Source organism: Thalassophryne amazonica, chromosome 7, assembly GCF_902500255.1.
Source record: "Thalassophryne amazonica chromosome 7, fThaAma1.1, whole genome shotgun sequence".
In the NCBI taxonomy this organism is placed as follows: Eukaryota; Metazoa; Chordata; class Actinopteri; order Batrachoidiformes; family Batrachoididae; genus Thalassophryne; species Thalassophryne amazonica.
The window spans coordinates 89,707,425-89,725,456 of NC_047109.1; the positions used below are offsets into that span (position 1 = coordinate 89,707,425).

The window sequence follows — 18,032 nt, forward strand, 5'->3', positions numbered from 1 at the left end:
TATAAATCCAGTCCATTTACCATGGAGTCTTACTTATCAAAGGTTAAAATTATATTCGGACATCGCCAGGGGCGTGCTGGGAACATTTTTCAGCCCAGGAGTTTCATATCCAACTGGCCCACAAACTGCCAGCGCACAGAGATAATAAGAGTTCTGCTGTGGCATTTATGTGCTGACTGACTGTGAAAATTGGGTGGCTTATAATAGAAAGTAAAAGTTAGCGGTATTGTTAACTCACCAGTACACCAGCTGGTGTACAGTGAGACCATGAATCGTGCACTCTGAACTTTTAAACCCTGCGGTTTTGTCACACAGTTTGAGCTGGAGCCAAGTACAACAATTGAAAATATCGTACAGTGTATGCCCAGCGTAAGTCAGTGAAGTCTGTAAGTAGCTGGAAGAGGTGGTAGAGTACTACAAATGTTGATACGGCTGACATCCGGGCATAACAGGCATGTAGCCTGTTATGCCCGGCCCTATTTACCATTTCTCTCTTCACTCTGTCTTCTTGGAAAAATATCTGTGAGCTTTACACACTTGGCAGCATCTTCCTCCAAAACTTTTCTTTTTCTTAATCTAGCTTTTTCAGCTCCACCTGGCTTTTTTCTGTCCATCTTTTCACTCACGGGACACTCCTCCTATACTTGCTAGTAGCACAAGTCCCATCTGAGTGCACAGGGCTTGATTGGACTGAACTAACTGTAATGAATGCATAGGGGTGTTAAACATGTAATGGTATGTCCCTACCTTAGGCTTTGGACAAGATAACAGCATTGCAAAAGAAGCAGTCTTAAGTTATTTTCTTGTGAATTTTCATGATTGTAAAACATTTATAACACTTAATGTCGTCTCTTTAAGATACAGCAGCCCAAGTGTCTTGTGTGCTGTGTAGCCTAACAGTTAGTGGTGGTCATGTATGCATATATACGAGGGCTGTCCATAAAGTATAGGTCCTTTTTATTTTTTTCAAAAACTATATGGATTTCATTCATATGTTTTTACGTCAGACATGCTTGAACCCTCGTGCGCATGCGTGAGTTTTTCCACGCCTGTCGGTGACGTCATTCGCCTGTGAGCACTCCTTGTGGGAGGAGTCGTCCAGCCCCTTAAAAAAAGCTTAAAACCTCCACATTTCAGGCTCTATTGATCCAGGACGTCGTGAGAGAACAGAGAAGTTTCAGAAGAAGTCGGTTTCAGCATTTTATCTGGATATTCCACTGTTAAAGGAGATTTTTTAATGAAAGACGTGCGGGCGGATTGCGTCGGCTCGCAGCCGCCGCGACGCTCCGCCACAGGAAAAACACCTCTGTTGGAAGCCTTAAGGACAAGTTGGAACATGTCCAGCTGTTAAACAATTTCTCATATACTCACTCCACTGAAAGCCATCAAAAGCCGCCTGGATTTTACAAATGGTATCAACACGGAGGTGTTTTTCCTGTGCCGCCGCACCGCGTCGGCTGCGTCCCGACGCGCGGACCCGTCCGCACGTCTTTCATTAAAAAAAATCTCCTTTAACAGTGGAATATCCGGATAAAATGCTGAAACCGACTACTTCTGAAACTTCTCTGTTCTCTCACGACGTCCTGGATCAATAGAGCCTGAAATGTGGAGGTTTTAAGCTTGAAACAGGCTGACGATGGTGCCTGAGAGCGTTGCGCGACGTCTCGCACCGTGGGAAGTCCTTAAAGCGACAGTATCACCTCAAAATCTCTCATCAGCTGTTAAAATTTTTACCGAAAACCAGCTTAATTTTTCGAACCATGTCCACTTCGATGTGTCTCACAGGTTTAGAAAAAATTTTGATCAAACAAAGCGCCAGTCTCTCAGCAACTTCTCAGACAAAGGAATTCCGACGAGGGGCTGGACGACTCCTCCCACAAGGAGTGCTCTCAGGCGAATGACGTCACCGACAGGCGTGGAAAAACTCACGCATGCGCACGAGGGTTCAAGCATGTCTGACGTAAAAACATATGAATGAAATCCATATAGTTTTTGAAAAAAATAAAAAGGACCTATACTTTATGGACAGACCTCGTATTAACATCCTTCACAACAGCCCCAGGTTGGACCAGCCCACCGGGAAAACTCCCGACTCTCCCGATTACCCAGCACGCGGTAGGACATCGCCCATGTTATGTGACAACTCGGTTGTGAAGATGATGTAAATCTCAGCCAATGTTCACCAAGTTTTTGATTAAGACCCAGATGGAGCCCTCACCACTTCACATGACAAACCCTGATCCACACAGTCTTGTTAGTGTGCAGAATTAAAAAAAAAAGGGAGGGGGGTTCTGGATGCTCAAGACTAGAATGAGCTCACACTGACAGCACAAATGTTTTGTCTTTGTCAGGTTCACAAAATTCACTGCTTCACATCCACTTACAGTAATTACAGGCTGTATATGAGGAACTAAGCTTCCCTGCAGCAGACATTTCTGATAGCAGATCACATTTTGAGTGTGATTCCTACGTGCGTGGTGCACGCATACTGTCATCATAGTAATGAAGCTTACTTCTTACAAATGTATATATGCCGTTCCTACATGATATAAATTACTGAGGCATGTTTGTCAGTTTGGTTCATTTCTAAAGGTCTGGTGGTTTGCTTTGTTCATTTTAATTTGCAAAACATTGTAAAACTGCAAGAAAATACCAAAAATTTTAACTGATCAGTGTGCACCGTCCACTGCACAAGGTTTAAATTAGCATTGAAACGTTTCATTATTATCTGGAATGTGCCTTGTACACTTGAAATATATCCAAATGTTATTCAAGTGTATTGAACAAAGTAGAATTTCAACAGTAAATTGATCAAGAAAAGGCCACTCATTTTAATAATTGGTAATTAGACTACTTTTAACATGAAACGTGATAGTTTTTTTCCATGTGGCAAAATGCGAAATTCTGATTTCATACCAAGCAAAGGCATTTAATCCTGATGTTTAAAAAACATGGGTGTCAAAGTGGTCTTTTCTGATTTTACTTAGTTAGAGGAAATACAACTTTGCAGTCAAAATATACTGAATCATTTCATAAATCAATGTTAACAAGACATATTAGGTTCACGTTGGAGTTTGCTGAGGAGAAATAGTCGCTGCCTGCTGTGCAGAAAGCAGGAAGCAGATCTCTGCAGGTCTACAGGTTGGAGCGTGTGAGCCAAGGGAACTCCTGAAAATAAAAACAAGAGTCATATTAAACCTTCTGAGACAATAAAACACTTTTTCTAGAAAGGGATTTTTGTGCCAGAGGTAAAAGTTAGAAAAATGTGGTCTCCAAATTCAAACACACTGCCTTATTTAGACATTTTGTCAGTAAAACACACATTTCATGCATGTTTTGTGACTATTATTCTGTCTTTGTTCAAGTTCAGGCATATAAACTTGGTCTTTAATAGCATCCTAAGATCCTTAGTCATTCTCAAATCATAGCTTGAATTTTTAAAAAAATTTATGATCAACAAACAGAAAGAAGGATGGATGAACAAGCAGAAGGCGATGATATTCCGCTGCCAAGCGCTGTGTGAGCTGAGTGGTATGAACTGTTTCAGAAAACCCATGAGCAAAGACTTGCAGCTTTAAGGTCAATGGATGCAAATAAGGAGGACAAATGATGAAGGACACACACATCCACTCAGGACACGAGTCCTTCTGCTACACACTGTGGAGCTGGGCGCCATGGAAACTCTGCAATACAGATTTCAAACACGTCTGCAAAGGGTTGCGTAGATACATTCAACATCAACACAGAGGGCCATACTTTCTAATTATGCAGACACAAATAGAAAGGTCAGGTTGGTGTTAGGTGGAGGGATGGTGGAATACAACAATTCTGCACCGCACCTGGAGTACACGGATTACTGTTCAGTATGGCACGGCACTCAGAGACCTGCAGCCTTTCAAACAGCAGAATCAAGTACATAAAGTGCCTTGCAAAAGTATTCACCCCCTCGGGCTTTTACACATTTTAATTTTTTATGCCATGTCAAACACAAAACCTGTGTGTGTCTTGGTGACTTCTCTCAGTACTGTCCTTTTTGCACGGTCATTCAAATATTTACTCCACACACTTACCAGAGAGTACCATATTGTTTGTATTTATTAATAACTGATGTTAAAAAAAAATGCCAAGACATATTCAGTAAAATGTACATGTATCCATCCCCGAATGTGTCTCAAGTAAATTGGCAATGAAACTGATGATTGCTGTGTGTTATACCAAAGGGTGCCATTATTTATGTAACCCATTATCTTGGTTTTGATTTTTTATTTATTTATTTTTTGCCTCCGCCAATGAAATCGGGTGGAGGTTATCTTTTTGCCCATGTTTGTTTGTCTGTTTGTTCGTGAACAGCATGGAGCCCACAATTATTCATATACTGTTATGAAATTTTTAGAGGATTCATATCCTGATAGGCAAGAACTGATTCAATTTTCATGGTCAAAGGTTAAAGTCAGGAACAATCCCTCTCCTTAACAATGAACAAATTTTCAGAAATTCATACATCTGTCAAAAAAGATCAAATTTCTTTCATATTTGAGAGTGTTATGTAGGATGGTATCCTTTATCGACTGACAAAGTTTTATCCAGATCTGATCCAGATTACAGATTTTGTGGCCAATTTAATTCAACACTGAAAACCCCATTTAATGTATATTTTACATTATATCCTAATCAAACGTGCCCCAATCACTCTCATATTTGAAAGTGAGGTGCATACTGGCACTCACTATCACCTGACAAAGTTTGATCTGGATCTGATCCGGATTGTGGATTTTGCGGACATTACAATTTCACATTGAAATGCCTATTTGGTGTACATTTTGCATTATATCTCAATCAACAGTGCCTCAGTCACGCTCATTTTTCTGTTATGAATTTACCTACACCACCAAACGTGGACGGAGGTTCCGATTTTATGCCTGTTTGTCGATCTTCATCTATTTATCTAATTGTGCATAGCAGAGATAACCAATGTTCTGTGAAAATTATCTGAAAAAGTTAGACCCCCCCCCCCCCCCCCCCCCCCCCGACAACACCACAAAAAAAAACTTTGATTCAAGTGCATGAACTAAATATATAACTGGCATTTGATCACATCTATTTCTGCTTATGAAAAGCCACTTCTAACAGGACTGTGACCTTGAATTTTTTTTCTGAGGTAAAAAATTGTGGAATTGGAAACTAGTGCTGGCAAAGGTTTGCACTCTATAAGCGTGCTGCTCTAGTTTAATTTATAACAAGTTGTAAAGATTTGCTTTCAGTTTGAGTTTATGGATGACAATTTTAGAAATTTTAATACAGAGAAGCCTGAATTACTTATTGTGCCAGAAATGGCATACACAAATTAAAATATTTAAATGCCCAAGGGGGTGAATACATTTGCAAGGCACTGTACTTAGTAGGCTGATGCTGTATTTCAACCCCAAAGTGAAAGCATTGCTCTCTTCATTCATGTTTGACTTTGACAGTGTAATTTAATTTGTCTCTACAAGTACATTCAAAGGTGAAGGCTACCTGTTGTCTCCTGTCTGATGAAGGGTCAATGAGCACATTGAGCAGGCTGGGCCTCTCCCAGTCACTTAAGCTGAGCTGCAAAGCATTCCGCAGCTCCTCCACAGTCTTCACCAGGAACCCTCGGCCGCCAAATGCCGTCATAACCTTGTCATAGCGTGCTTCAGGTAGGAGAGTGATAGGTGGAGCTCTGACAACCAACATAGCAAAGGAGGATACCATTCATTCAATTATGGAAGAAATTTGACACTCATTAGTGTAATTCTGCATGACTCACATAGTTGTCAGGTCTCCCATTTTTGCCATTTCCTTCCAAGTGTCTGAATCCACTCCACTGTATATGCCATTATTGTTGACCACAATGATGACCACAGGGAGATTATACCTGTGGAAAACAGAAAGGATGTAAAATAAAGTAGTACAAGTCGAGTGAATACAACAATCACAAATCAAGGAAATAAATCTACCTGCACATGGTCTCAACCTCCATGCCAGAAAATCCAAAGGCACTGTCTCCTTCCACGCAAACTATCCTTTGACCTCTTTTCTCGCTCATCTCCAGAGCAGCAGCTGCTATAGCAAAGCCGAGGCCAACGCCCATTGTTCCAAACGTGCCAGCGTCCAACCTGCACGTCAATAGCGTTAGCTACAGCGCCAACAACAAAGATATACATTTCTCAGATGTCACTTTTATAAAAACATGTCAAAAGTGTTTTAATAGGGAAATGCACATGGGCAATACAGTGTCACGTGACAAACTGTTCGTCTCATGCCGAGTGTTGAATGAGCCCTCCAGTGTCAAAGACTATTGTAGATTCAGTGGTGGGCACAGTTCCGCTAATCCGCTAACCGCTAATTATCGAAGCTAATGTTTTCATTATCAGATTAGCTTTTCAGATAACTTTGAAAACCCTCATCGGACCAATTATCTTCCGATAAATTTTGGTCCGATAATTTTTAGATCGCTAACATGTTTTTGCAGGCGTAGTGAATAAAGCTTTAACAGTTAAAAACATTTGTTACGTCTGATATGAAAGATTTTAGTGCTTATCTGTTACATGTTTAAACAGCTCTATTTTCTGTAAACAGAGGAGCGCTGGTTTCAGGAGAAACCGCTTTATCCTTTGCAGTCAGGGGAGACCTGGTCACAAGATAATTGCTCTTGACACCATACTAACTCACCAGCAATATCACCCAAGTCATCCAAAGGCATACAGTTAAAATTTGAACCAAACTAATTTTGGACATCTTACTTAAATTAATGTCACTTCTGAAGTTTTATAAAGTGAAAATATCAGCTATATGTTTTAGTTTTCAAGTATTGTACTAATTTTGAAGGTTTTAGTGTGGACATGCCTCGGCAGTGCTAGTGCATTATTGGTAAACGTTCACGACAGGAGAAATGCATTTGAGATGCTCTGATCAGGCTCCACACAGACAACAGCATTAAACTCTTTGTATATCGTGCCTAAAACTCGCATGAATATATTCTCTGGGTTTATAGACATTTTTATTGTGTTTGTTTTATGTAAAAATGCCAGAAGAAGCTCAGGTTGCTTCTCCATTATTTTAAATTGGAATCACTGTGAGTTGCAATCGCTTCGTGTTTGCTCTTTAACGTTCACAATTCACAATTCCACGCCCCTCTCAATCGAAGCCATGTCCTCCCACGCCATAACAGGGCCAAAAGTTTGAAACTGAAAAAATAAGATCTGAAAGTGAAAAAAAGATCTGAAGGTGAAAAAAAGAAATATGAATGAAAAAAAATTTGATCAAAAAAAATTACAGAGCTGAATCAAAAATGTATTTAAACTGAAAAATATATATCTTACACTTATTTTTATTTTGATAATACTTTTTAAATTATTATAAAATTCAAGAACAAACATGGAATTTTCAGTTTCAAAATTTATTTTTTCAATCTTTTTTTATTTTCAGATTACAAAACTTTAATTTTCAGTTTCAAAATATTTTTTTTCAATCTTTTTTTATTTTCAAATTACAAAACCTTTGGTCTTGATTTAGCTCCATACGTCTCCACCTTGTACAAGGTCTGTCCAAAAAGTAACAGACCTTTTTATTTTTTTCAAAAACTATATGGATTTGAATCACGTGTGATTGCATCAGCCAAGCTTGAACCTTCTGTTGTGAAAGTGTAGGTACACGGACCCACAACAGGGGGCGCAAATGAACGGACAATGGAGGAAGTCAAATCACAAAGCTTTACTGTTGTGAACACGCACAACAAACACAACAGATTACAATTATAGCAGTAAGCCGAATTCCAATGGTGTCGTGTGGGCAGGCTCGACGATAGGAGACGTCTGTCCGAGTCGAACCGGAACCACCCGATTTCCTCTGCCACCGAACCCCGGGAATACTGGAGCCGCCAAGTCCCGAACTCCCAGGTGGCCACTGCCTCCGCTCGTCGGATCCGGTACTGCTGGCAAGGAACAGAAACAGTCAGGTGTGGGTGCGGCCGCACCCAGCAACACACAGGGTGGAAACACCACCTCCACCTCTACTCAAAAACAGCACTGTAGGATTGGAATGTGAGTACTTATCCAACCACGTCCAATACGGTCTTCAGCTGACCTAAGCACAAGCAACAAAGTATTACTTCTCTGAATAACACAACTGGCTGAGTTCGTTACCTCCTTAGTAGAGCGATATCTCGGCCATGAGGTGGAGATGCCGTCCTGCTGATATACCTCCCTGGTGATTGGTATCAGCTGTCTCAGGTGATGGGTGACAGCTGTCACCCTGGCTGCTCCTGTGAGGCGGCAGCGCCCTCCGATGTCTGGAGCCCGCACTCCAGGCAGGGCGCCCTCTGGTGGTGGTGGGCCAGCAGTACCTCCTCTTCAGCGGCCCACACAACACCTTCGTGCGCATGCGTGAGTTTTTCCACGCCTGTCGGTTGCGTCATTCACCTGTGGGCAGGCTTTGAGTGAGCACTGGTCCACCCCTCCCGTCAGATTTCTTTTGTCTGAGAACTTGCTGAGAGACTGCCGCTTTGCTCCATGAAAGTTTTTTCAGAAACTGTTAGAGACAGGCAGTTGGAAACCATTCGATAGATTCAGTTGGATATCGGTGAAGATTCTGTCTGCGTCACGCGGATTATGGACTGTTAAAACCTTTTTAAAGACGGCCCACAGCGGCGGAGGGCGCGCCGCGCGCCGAGCAGCCATTCGACAGGCTGGATTGACCAGATCATTTCTAAACTAAACGCTGTGTTGATCCGGGACATCATGTGACTACCACAGAAATGGCAACAGAGCTGGACATAGCACTTTTGCGGCACATTCCACTGTTACAGGAGATTTTGTAATGAAAGACGTGCGGAGGATTTCGCGCGTCGGCACGAAGCAGCTCAGGACGCGCAGCAAAAAAAAACCCACCTCCGTGTTGGAAACCATTCAGAAGATTCAGACGGCTTTTGATGGCTTTCAGTCGAGTGAGTATCCAAGAAATTGTGTAACAGCTGGACATGGCCCAACATGTCCTGTGAGACTTCCAAGACGGAGGTGTTTTTTTGCTGCCTAATAATTATTCACACCTTGACATAGGGTTTTAATGACTTTAGGACACACCCTCCCTTATTACACAACTACATATCACCTGAGAATGTGTAAATCCAATAAGTACTCTGGTTTATATAGTGTGGAATTAGAAAATATACAAAGAAATTATGATAAGGTCAGAATGCTCACTTGCTTAATGGATGCAGTGTATATTTTGGATCTAGTCCTTTAACACAAATGAGAAGTGTTATCTTTAACCACAGACTCAGCTTTACCTGTGTCGTGGTAGGTAGTTTTTCAACATTGTGCGCCCTATGTCCATTGTGTTTGCTCCCTCGCTGACAATAATGCAGTCATGTGGCAGCAGCTCTGAGATGTGGTGAAACACTGTGTAGTAGTTCATTGGAACTGATGACTGAAGTGCAAGCTCCTGTGTGGAAAATACCAAAACTGTCAGCATAATAACTGTCTGAAAATGCATCTAACACCTCACATTGTGATCAATTAACAGCTGTACAAAATGTTTGCGCTGAAATCTCACCTTGTTGGACAGAGCATTGGCAGCGATCTTCTTCCTAAGCGTGTTCCACCACTCTGTATCTGAGGAGTACTTCCAGCCATCTCTACATACGCCATCAAGTAGCTGAGAAATCACAATGGGCCAACTATTAGTAAAGTAAGTCCCTTCGGCTGCTCCCTTGTTTGCACTCGGGGTCGCACAAGGTGGATCTGCGTGTTGAATTGGCACAAGTTTTACGCCGGATGCCCTTCCTGACGCAACTCCACATTACATGGAGAAATGTGGTAGGAGTAGGATTTGAACCCGGAACCTTCTGCACTGAAACCAAGCGCATTAACCACTTGGCCACCACCCCTGGCCAACTATTAATACCTCAAAATATACAGGTATCAACAAGTCAAGCCATGTCTGGTCTTCGGTTGCAACCACCCATCCCCACATTGCTAAAATAATCATCTATCTGCCGCAGCCAGGTGAAACGTGAGTGTCCCCTTGCCCTTCTCCAACTACTGGGGTCATCAACACTCAGGAGAAACATGCCACATAGCTAAAATGTTGAAGCTGAAGCTCCCTCACGATGCAAGTGATACTCGTTGTCTTAGTCTCGTCAAGTAACTGCTTGTTTGACACATCACCAAGAGGAACTTTAATTACTCAAGCAATCTCAAGTCACAGCTTTACCATCATTAATGTGAAAATATGCTGTGAATGATTTTGTGGCTTGGTGTGACAGCCATAAACTCCAGATTAATAAGAACAACAGTAGAGATGATGCTGATCCCAGATCAGCCGGTGACCATAAATCTGTTGTTATAAACAACCTCACAATTAAACAGGTGACCGCTTACAAATATCTTGGTGTTCATATTGATAGTAACTTAAGCTGGCAGACACGTTACTTCTGTCAGTGTTAGAATTCATCAATGGTTGCACTTTCTGCGCAGATTCATTTTATTTGGGGTCTGCTGGAACATTATGCTAATCTTTTATAGAGCTACGATTGAGTCCATTTTTCGCTATGGTATCACCGGCTGGTCTGGGAACCTTCCAGTCAAATTGAAAGCACAGATCCATGCCCTTATAAAAACTGTAAGATCATGGGCCACACTCCTCCCAGTTTTCAAGAACTCTCTGACAGAGCAACCATTACACAAGCAAAAAACATCTTAATGGACAGCTCACATGTTCTGCACTCAGAGTATACCTTGTTAAACTCGGGAAAGAGATATCGTGTTCCTTTGTACAAATGTAACCGGTACAAACATTCATTTGTTCTGTTGTCTATTAAGCTTATTAATGAACAAGCTTAAATTGTACTTAATGTCATAGGATAAATTTGGCACATTTTTCAGTTGAATGGCGAGTGGTTAATGGATGTGTGGTTTTAGTAGTTTATATTGAGTTGGTTACAATGATTTATAAGGTTATTTTTGGTTATTTATGTTATTTTATTGTTGGTGGTATTTATTTTTGTGGCTTTTACTGTGTAAAGGCTGGTCCTGTTTTTACTCTCTGTGCAGGTGAGCCCCCTCATGCACCAAACTAAATTTCTCCGAAAGGAGACGATTAATAAAGAACTTTGAATATCCATCCATCCATTTTCTTCCGCTTTATCCGGAGTCAGGTCGCGGGGGCAGCAGCTCAAGCAAAGCCGCCCAGACCTCCTGATCCACACACACCTCCCCCAGCGCCTCCGGGGAAACCCCGAGGCGTTCCCAAGCCAACGGAGAGACGTAGTCCCTCCTGCGTGTCCTGGGTCTTCCCCGAGGCCTCCTCCCAATGGGACGTGCCCGGAACACCTCTCCAGCAAGGCGTCGAGTGGGCATCCGGAAAAGATGCCAGAGCCACCTCAGCTGGCTCCTTTCGACATGGAGGAGCAGCAGTTCGACTCCGAGCTCCTCCCGAGTGACCGAGCTCCTCCCGAATGACCGAGCTCCTCACCCTACCTCAAAGGGAGCACCCAGCCACCCTGCGGAGGAAACTCATCTCGGCCGCTTGTACTCGCAATCTCATTCTTTCGGTCATGAGTCAAATCTCATGACCTTAGGTGAGGGTTGGAACGTAGCTCGATCGGTAAATCGAGAGCTTTGCCCCCCTGCTCAGCTCTCTCTTCACCACGACGGTCCGATACAGTGACCGCATCACTGCAGACACTGCGCCGATCCATCTGTCGATCTCACGCTCCATCCGTCCCTCGCTCGTGAACAAGGCCCCAAGATACTTAAACTCCTCCACTTGAGGGTAGGACACTCCACCGACCTGAAGAGGGTAAAGCACCTTTTTGCGGTCGCGAACCATGGCCTTGGATTTGGAGGTGCTGATTTTCATCCTGGATGCTTCACACTCGGCTGCAAACTGCCCCAGTACACGCTGAAGGTCCTGATTTGATGAAGCCAACAGAACCACATCGTCCGCAAACAGCAGAGATGAGATTCTGTAGTTCCCAAACCAGACCCCCTCTACACCCTGGTTGCGCCTAGAAATTCTGTCCATAAAGGTAATGAACAGAACCGGTGACAAAGGGCAGCCCATGCGAAGCAAGCTCCTGCTGCGGTCGTACAGGGACCGGATAGCCCTTAGCAAAGAACCCCGGACCCCATACTCCCAGAGCACCCCCCACAGGGTGCCCAGAGGGACACGGTCGAACGCCTTCTCCAGATCCACAAAGCACATGTGGACTGGTTGGGCGAACTCCCATGAACCCTCGAGCACCCGATGGAGGGTGTAGAGCTGGTCCAGTGTGCCGCTACCAGGACGAAAACCACACTGCTCCTTCTGAATCCGAGGTTCGACTATCGGGCGACTTCTCCTCTCCAGTACTCTGGAATAGACCTTACCAGGGAGGCTGAGGAGTGTGATCCCCCTATAGTTGGAACACACCCTCCGGTCCCCCTTCTTAAACAGAGGGACCACCACCCTGGTCTGCCAATCCAGAGGCACTGTCCCCGACTGCCACGCGATGTTGCAGAGGCATATCAACCAAGACAGTCCCACAACATCCAGAGACTTAAGGTACTCAGGACGGATTTCATCCACCCCAGGAGCCTTACCACCGAGGAGCTTTCTGACCACCTCGGTGACTTCTGCCATGGTGATGGATGAGTCCGCCTGAGTCCCTAGTCTCTGCTTCCTCTTCTTAAGACTTGACGATGGGATTGAGGAGATCCTTGAAGTATTCCGTCCACTGCCCGACAACATCCCCAGTCAGGGTCAACAGCTCCCCACCCGCACCGTAGACAGTGCCGGTGTACAGCTGCTTCCGCCTCCTGAGGCGTCAGACGGATTGCCAGAATTTCTTTGAGGCCAACCAATAGTCCTCCTCCATGGCCTCCCCGAACTTCTCCCAGACCCGGGTTTTTGCCTCTGCGACTGCACAGGCTGCAGCACGCTTGGCCTACCGGTACCTGTCAGCTGCCTCCGGGGTCCCACTTACCATCAAAGACAAGTAGGACTCCTCCTTCAGCTTGATGACATCCCTTACTTCCGGCGTCCACCACCGGGTTCAGGGATTGCCGCCGCGACAGGCACCAGACGCACCAGACCTTGCGACTACAGCTACGAGCGGCTGCATCGACAATGGAGGTGGAGAACATGGCCCACTCAGACTCCATGTCGCCAACCTCGGCCAGGATCTGGGAGAAGCTCTCCCGGAGGTGAGAGTTGAAGACCTCACTGACACAGGGTTCCGCCAGTCTTCCCAGCAGACCCTCACGATACGTTTGGGCCTGCCAGGTCTAACCGGCTTCCTCCCCTCCCAGCAGATCCAACTCACCACCAGGTGGTGATCGGTCGACAGCTCAGTCCCTCTCTTCACCCGAGTGTCCGAGACACGTGGCCGAAGGTCAAATGATACAACTACAAAGTCGATCATTGACCTCCGGCTCAGGGTGTCCTGGTGCCACATGCACTTATGGACATGCTTGTGCTCGAACATGGTGTTCGTGATGGACAGACTGACTAACACAGAAGTCCAACAACTGAACACCACCCGGGTTCAGATCGGGGAGGCTGTGCTTCCCGATCCCCCACCTCCAGGTCTCACTGTCGCCGCCCACGTGGGTGTTGAAATCCCCCAGGAGAACAATGGAGTCCCCAGTAGGCCGAGACAACAGTGAGAGACCTGTCCCCGACCCGAAGGCATAGGGACGCGACCCGTTCGTTCACCAGGGTGAACTCCAACACATGGCGACTGAGCTGGGGAGCAATAAGCAATGCTACCCCAGCTCTCCGCCTCTCCCCATGGGCAATGCCAGAAAAGTGGAGCGTCCAGCCCCTCTCCAGGAGTTGGGTACCAGAGCCCAAGCTGTGCATTTAGGTGAACCCGACTATCTCTAGTCGGTATCTCTCAACCTCCCGCATAAGCTCAGGCTCCTTCCCCCCAGCGCGGTGACGTTCCACGTCCCAACAGCCAAGGGCTGTGAGCACGGACCTGGCCGCCGGGCCACCCACTCTCGAGTGCCACCCAATCCTCTATGAATATATATACACCAAACAACTCTTAACTTCAGTGAGATGATCTACTCGCCAGGGGATACATATACATACATTTCAAGTGTCTACCATGTTTTGTTAATGGGTTATGACAGTTGTTAGTTAGATAGTTGTAGTCTTACACACCTCTCTGCAGCTTCTCTCCCCCTGCCATCCCCTCATTACCCCATCCCCGTAAAGACGGTGTCTGCTCCCAGACCACCAATAACCAGCAAAAATCTATTTAAGCATAAAAATTCAAAAAGAAAAAATAATATAGCACCTTCAACTGCACCACAGACTAAAACAGTTAAATGTGGTCTATTAAACATTAGGTCTCTCTCTTCTAAGTCCCTGTTGGTAAATGATATAATAATTGATCAACATATTGATTTATTCTGCCTTACAGAAACCTGGTTACAGCAGGATGAATATGTTAGTTTAAATGAGTCAACACCCCCGAGTCACACTAACTGTCAGAATGCTCGTAGCACGGGCCGGGGCGGAGGATTAGCAGCAATCTTCCATTCCAGCTTATTAATTAATCAAAAACCCAGACAGAGCTTTAATTCATTTGAAAGCTTGACTCTTAGTCTTGTCCATCCAAATTGGAAGTCCCAAAAACCAGTTTTATTTGTTATTATCTATCGTCCACCTGGTCGTTACTGTGAGTTTCTCTGTGAATTTTCAGACCTTTTGTCTGACTTAGTGCTTAGCTCAGATAAGATAATTATAGTGGGTGATTTTAACATCCACACAGATGCTGAGAATGACAGCCTCAACACTGCATTTAATCTATTATTAGACTCTATTGGCTTTGATCAAAATGTAAATGAGTCCACCCACCACTTTAATCATATCTTAGATCTTGTTCTGACTTATGGTATGGAAATAGAAGACTTAACAGTATTCCCTGAAAACTCCCTTCTGTCTGATCATTTCTTAATAACATTTACATTTACTCTGATGGACTACCCAGCAGTGGGGAATAAGTTTCATTACACTAGAAGTCTTTCAGAACGCGCTGTAACTAGGTTTAAGGATATGATTCCTTCTTTATGTTCTCTAATGCCATATACCAACACAGTGCAGAGTAGCTACCTAAACTCTGTGAGATAGAGTATCTCGTCAATAGTTTTACATCCTCATTGAAGACAACTTTGGATGCTGTAGCTCCTCTGAAAAAGAGAGCTTTAAATCAGAATTGCCTGACTCTGTGGTATAACTCACAAACTCGTAGCTTAAAGCAGATAACCCGTAAGTTGGAGAGGAAATGGCGTCTCACTAATTTAGAAGATCTTCACTTAGCCTGGAAAAAGAGTCTGTTGCTCTATAAAAAAGCCCTCCGTAAAGCTAGGACATCTTTCTACTCATCACTAATTGAAGAAAATAAGAACAACCCCAGGTTTCTTTTCAGCACTGTAGCCAGGCTGACAAAGAGTCAGAGCTCTATTGAGCTGAGTATTCCATTAACTTTAACTAGTAATGACTTCATGACTTTCTTTGCTAACAAAATTTTAACTATTAGAGAAAAAATTACTCATAACCATCTCAAAGACGTATCGTTATCTTTGGCTGCTTTCAGTGATGCCGGTATTTGGTTAGACTCTTTCTCTCCAATTGTTCTGTCTGAGTTATTTTCATTAGTTACTTCATCCAAACCATCAACATGTTTATTAGACCCCATTCCTACCAGGCTGCTCAAGGAAGCCCTTCCATTATTTAATGCTTCGATCTTAAATATGATCAATCTATCTTTGTTAGTTGGCTATGTACCACAGGCTTTTAAGGTGGCAGTAATTAAACCATTACTTAAAAAGCCATCACTTGACCCAGCTATCTTAGCTAATTATAGGCCAATCTCCAACCTTCCTTTTCTCTCAAAAATTCTTGAAAGGGTAGTTGTAAAACAGCTAACTGATCATCTGCAGAGGAATGGTCTATTTGAAGAGTTTCAGTCAGGTTTTAGAATTCATCATAGTACAGAAACAGCATTAGTGAAGGTTACAAATGATCTTCTTATGGCCTTGGACAGTGGACTCATCTCTGTGCTTGTTCTGTTAGACCTCAGTGCTGCTTTTGATACTGTTGACCATAACATTTTATTACAGAGATTAGAGAATGCCATAGGTATTAAAGGCACTGCGCTGCGGTGGTTTTGTTGTGTGTTGGGGGGGTGTGGCTGGACATTTTGGTGTTCTTTTCTTTTCTTTGCTCTCCAGGTGGTATGAAAACTGATTTGTCTGTGGAGAAGGTGCTGGATGAAGAGTCCTTCACCCTCATCAACGTTATGTGCAGCACCTGTGGATGGTGCTCACATGCAACCTTAAAGACTTTCAGCTGAAGCATATAATTAGATGGCGTTCTGCATTTAAGCCATGTGTGATTCAAGCAGAATTGCCGGGAACTCGACCTTGTGATGTTCGTTTGTGAGACGCTGAGGACCGCTCCTGGGTTTGACACATCGTGCCTGAGAAGGAAGAAGGGTGAGGGACACATGCTGTCAGCACACATCAGAGGTGATTAATTGTTTGACTAATTGTTGATAGTAACTTGGTATTTTGTTACGCAGTATACTTGAATTGTGATGAGAATTGTGCAGCTCGCTTCTCACTGCCGTGGCGTGCGGACCGGTGATCCTCCACCTGTTGTGAGAAGCTGCTCATTTGCATAAAGCTTAAATACAGACCTGAATGTGTTGCTGATGGTGTGTGCCTTTTGAAGGATATTGGTTGTAACTGCTGACTTACCTCACCTCTTCTATCCTTCGCAGAGAGTCGGTTTGTCGTGTCCACCTGGGGGGTGTTTGGCGGTAACAGTGAGTCCAGAAGCGCCGGGTTTCGATCCTTTTAGGCGCTGGAGAGCATGCCAGCCTTCACTCCACCAAACTGACGCTGTTTTAGTTTGTACACATTGTTATGCACCAAAGGGTGGAAGAAATAAATTGTTTTGTTATTGGAACCGCTTTCTGGTTATTTTAGCGCTGGGTTCCGTCAGACGCAGGTCCGCTCCTCAACCCGCGTCAACACATAACAGGTTTGAATCATATTTGTCTAATAGATTACAATTTGTTCATGTAAATGGGGAAACTTCTTCACAGACTAAAGTTAATTATGGAGTTCCACAAGGTTCTGTGCTAGGACCAATTTTATTCACTTTATACATGCTTCCCTTAGGCAGTATTATTAGACGGTATTGCTTAAATTTTCATTGTTACGCAGATGATACCCAGCTTTATCTATCCATGAAGCCAGAGGACACACACCAATTAGCTAAACTGCAGGATTGTCTTACAGACATAAAGACATGGATGACCTCTAATTTCCTGCTTTTAAACTCAGATAAAACTGAAGTTATTGTACTTGGCCCCACAAATCTTAGAAACATGGTGTCTAACCAGATCCTTACTCTGGATGGCATTACCCTGACCTCTAGTAATACTGTGTGAATCTTGGAGTCATTTTTGATCAGGATATGTCATTCAAAGCGCATATTAAACAAATATGTAGGACTGCTTTTTTGCATTTGCGCAATATCTCTAAAATTAGAAAGGTCTTGTCTCAGAGTGATGCTGAAAAACTAATTAATGCATTTATTTCCTCTAGGCTGGACTATTGTAATTCATTATTATCAGGTTGTCCTAAAAGTTCCCTAAAAAGCCTTCAGTTAATTCAAAATGCTGCAGCTAGAGTACTAGCGGGGACTAGAAGGAGAGAGCATATCTCACCCATATTGGCCTCTCTTCATTGGCTTCCTGTTAATTCTAGAATAAAATTTAAAATTCTTCTTCTTACTTATAAGGTTTTGAATAATCAGGTCCCATCTTATCTTAGGGACCTCGTAATACCATATCACCCCAATAGAGCGCTTCGCTCTCAGACTGCAGGCTTACTTGTAGTTCCTAGGGTTTGTAAGAGTAGAATGGGAGGCAGAGCCTTCAGCTTTCAGGCTCCTCTCCTGTGGAATCAGCTCCCAGTTCAGATCAGGGAGACAGACACCCTCTCTACTTT

General features: G+C 43.8%; 1 protein-coding gene across 1 annotated transcript in view; it reads right to left on the bottom strand.

The window, feature by feature from the left end:
- Positions 1–2,829: 2,829 nt before the first annotated feature.
- The window catches only part of hacl1 (2-hydroxyacyl-CoA lyase 1), a 34,386-nt gene continuing 19,183 nt past the window's right edge, over positions 2,830–18,032 (bottom strand). Inside the window, exons 12-17 of the mRNA XM_034175013.1 lie at positions 9,574–9,675; positions 9,308–9,462; positions 5,979–6,137; positions 5,789–5,896; positions 5,515–5,701; positions 2,830–3,168 (exon numbers count right to left, since the gene is read on the bottom strand). Of these exons, the coding sequence (XP_034030904.1) occupies positions 3,136–3,168; positions 5,515–5,701; positions 5,789–5,896; positions 5,979–6,137; positions 9,308–9,462; positions 9,574–9,675 (744 nt within the window). The 3' untranslated portion in view covers positions 2,830–3,135. The remainder of the gene's footprint in view (positions 3,169–5,514; positions 5,702–5,788; positions 5,897–5,978; positions 6,138–9,307; positions 9,463–9,573; positions 9,676–18,032) is intronic.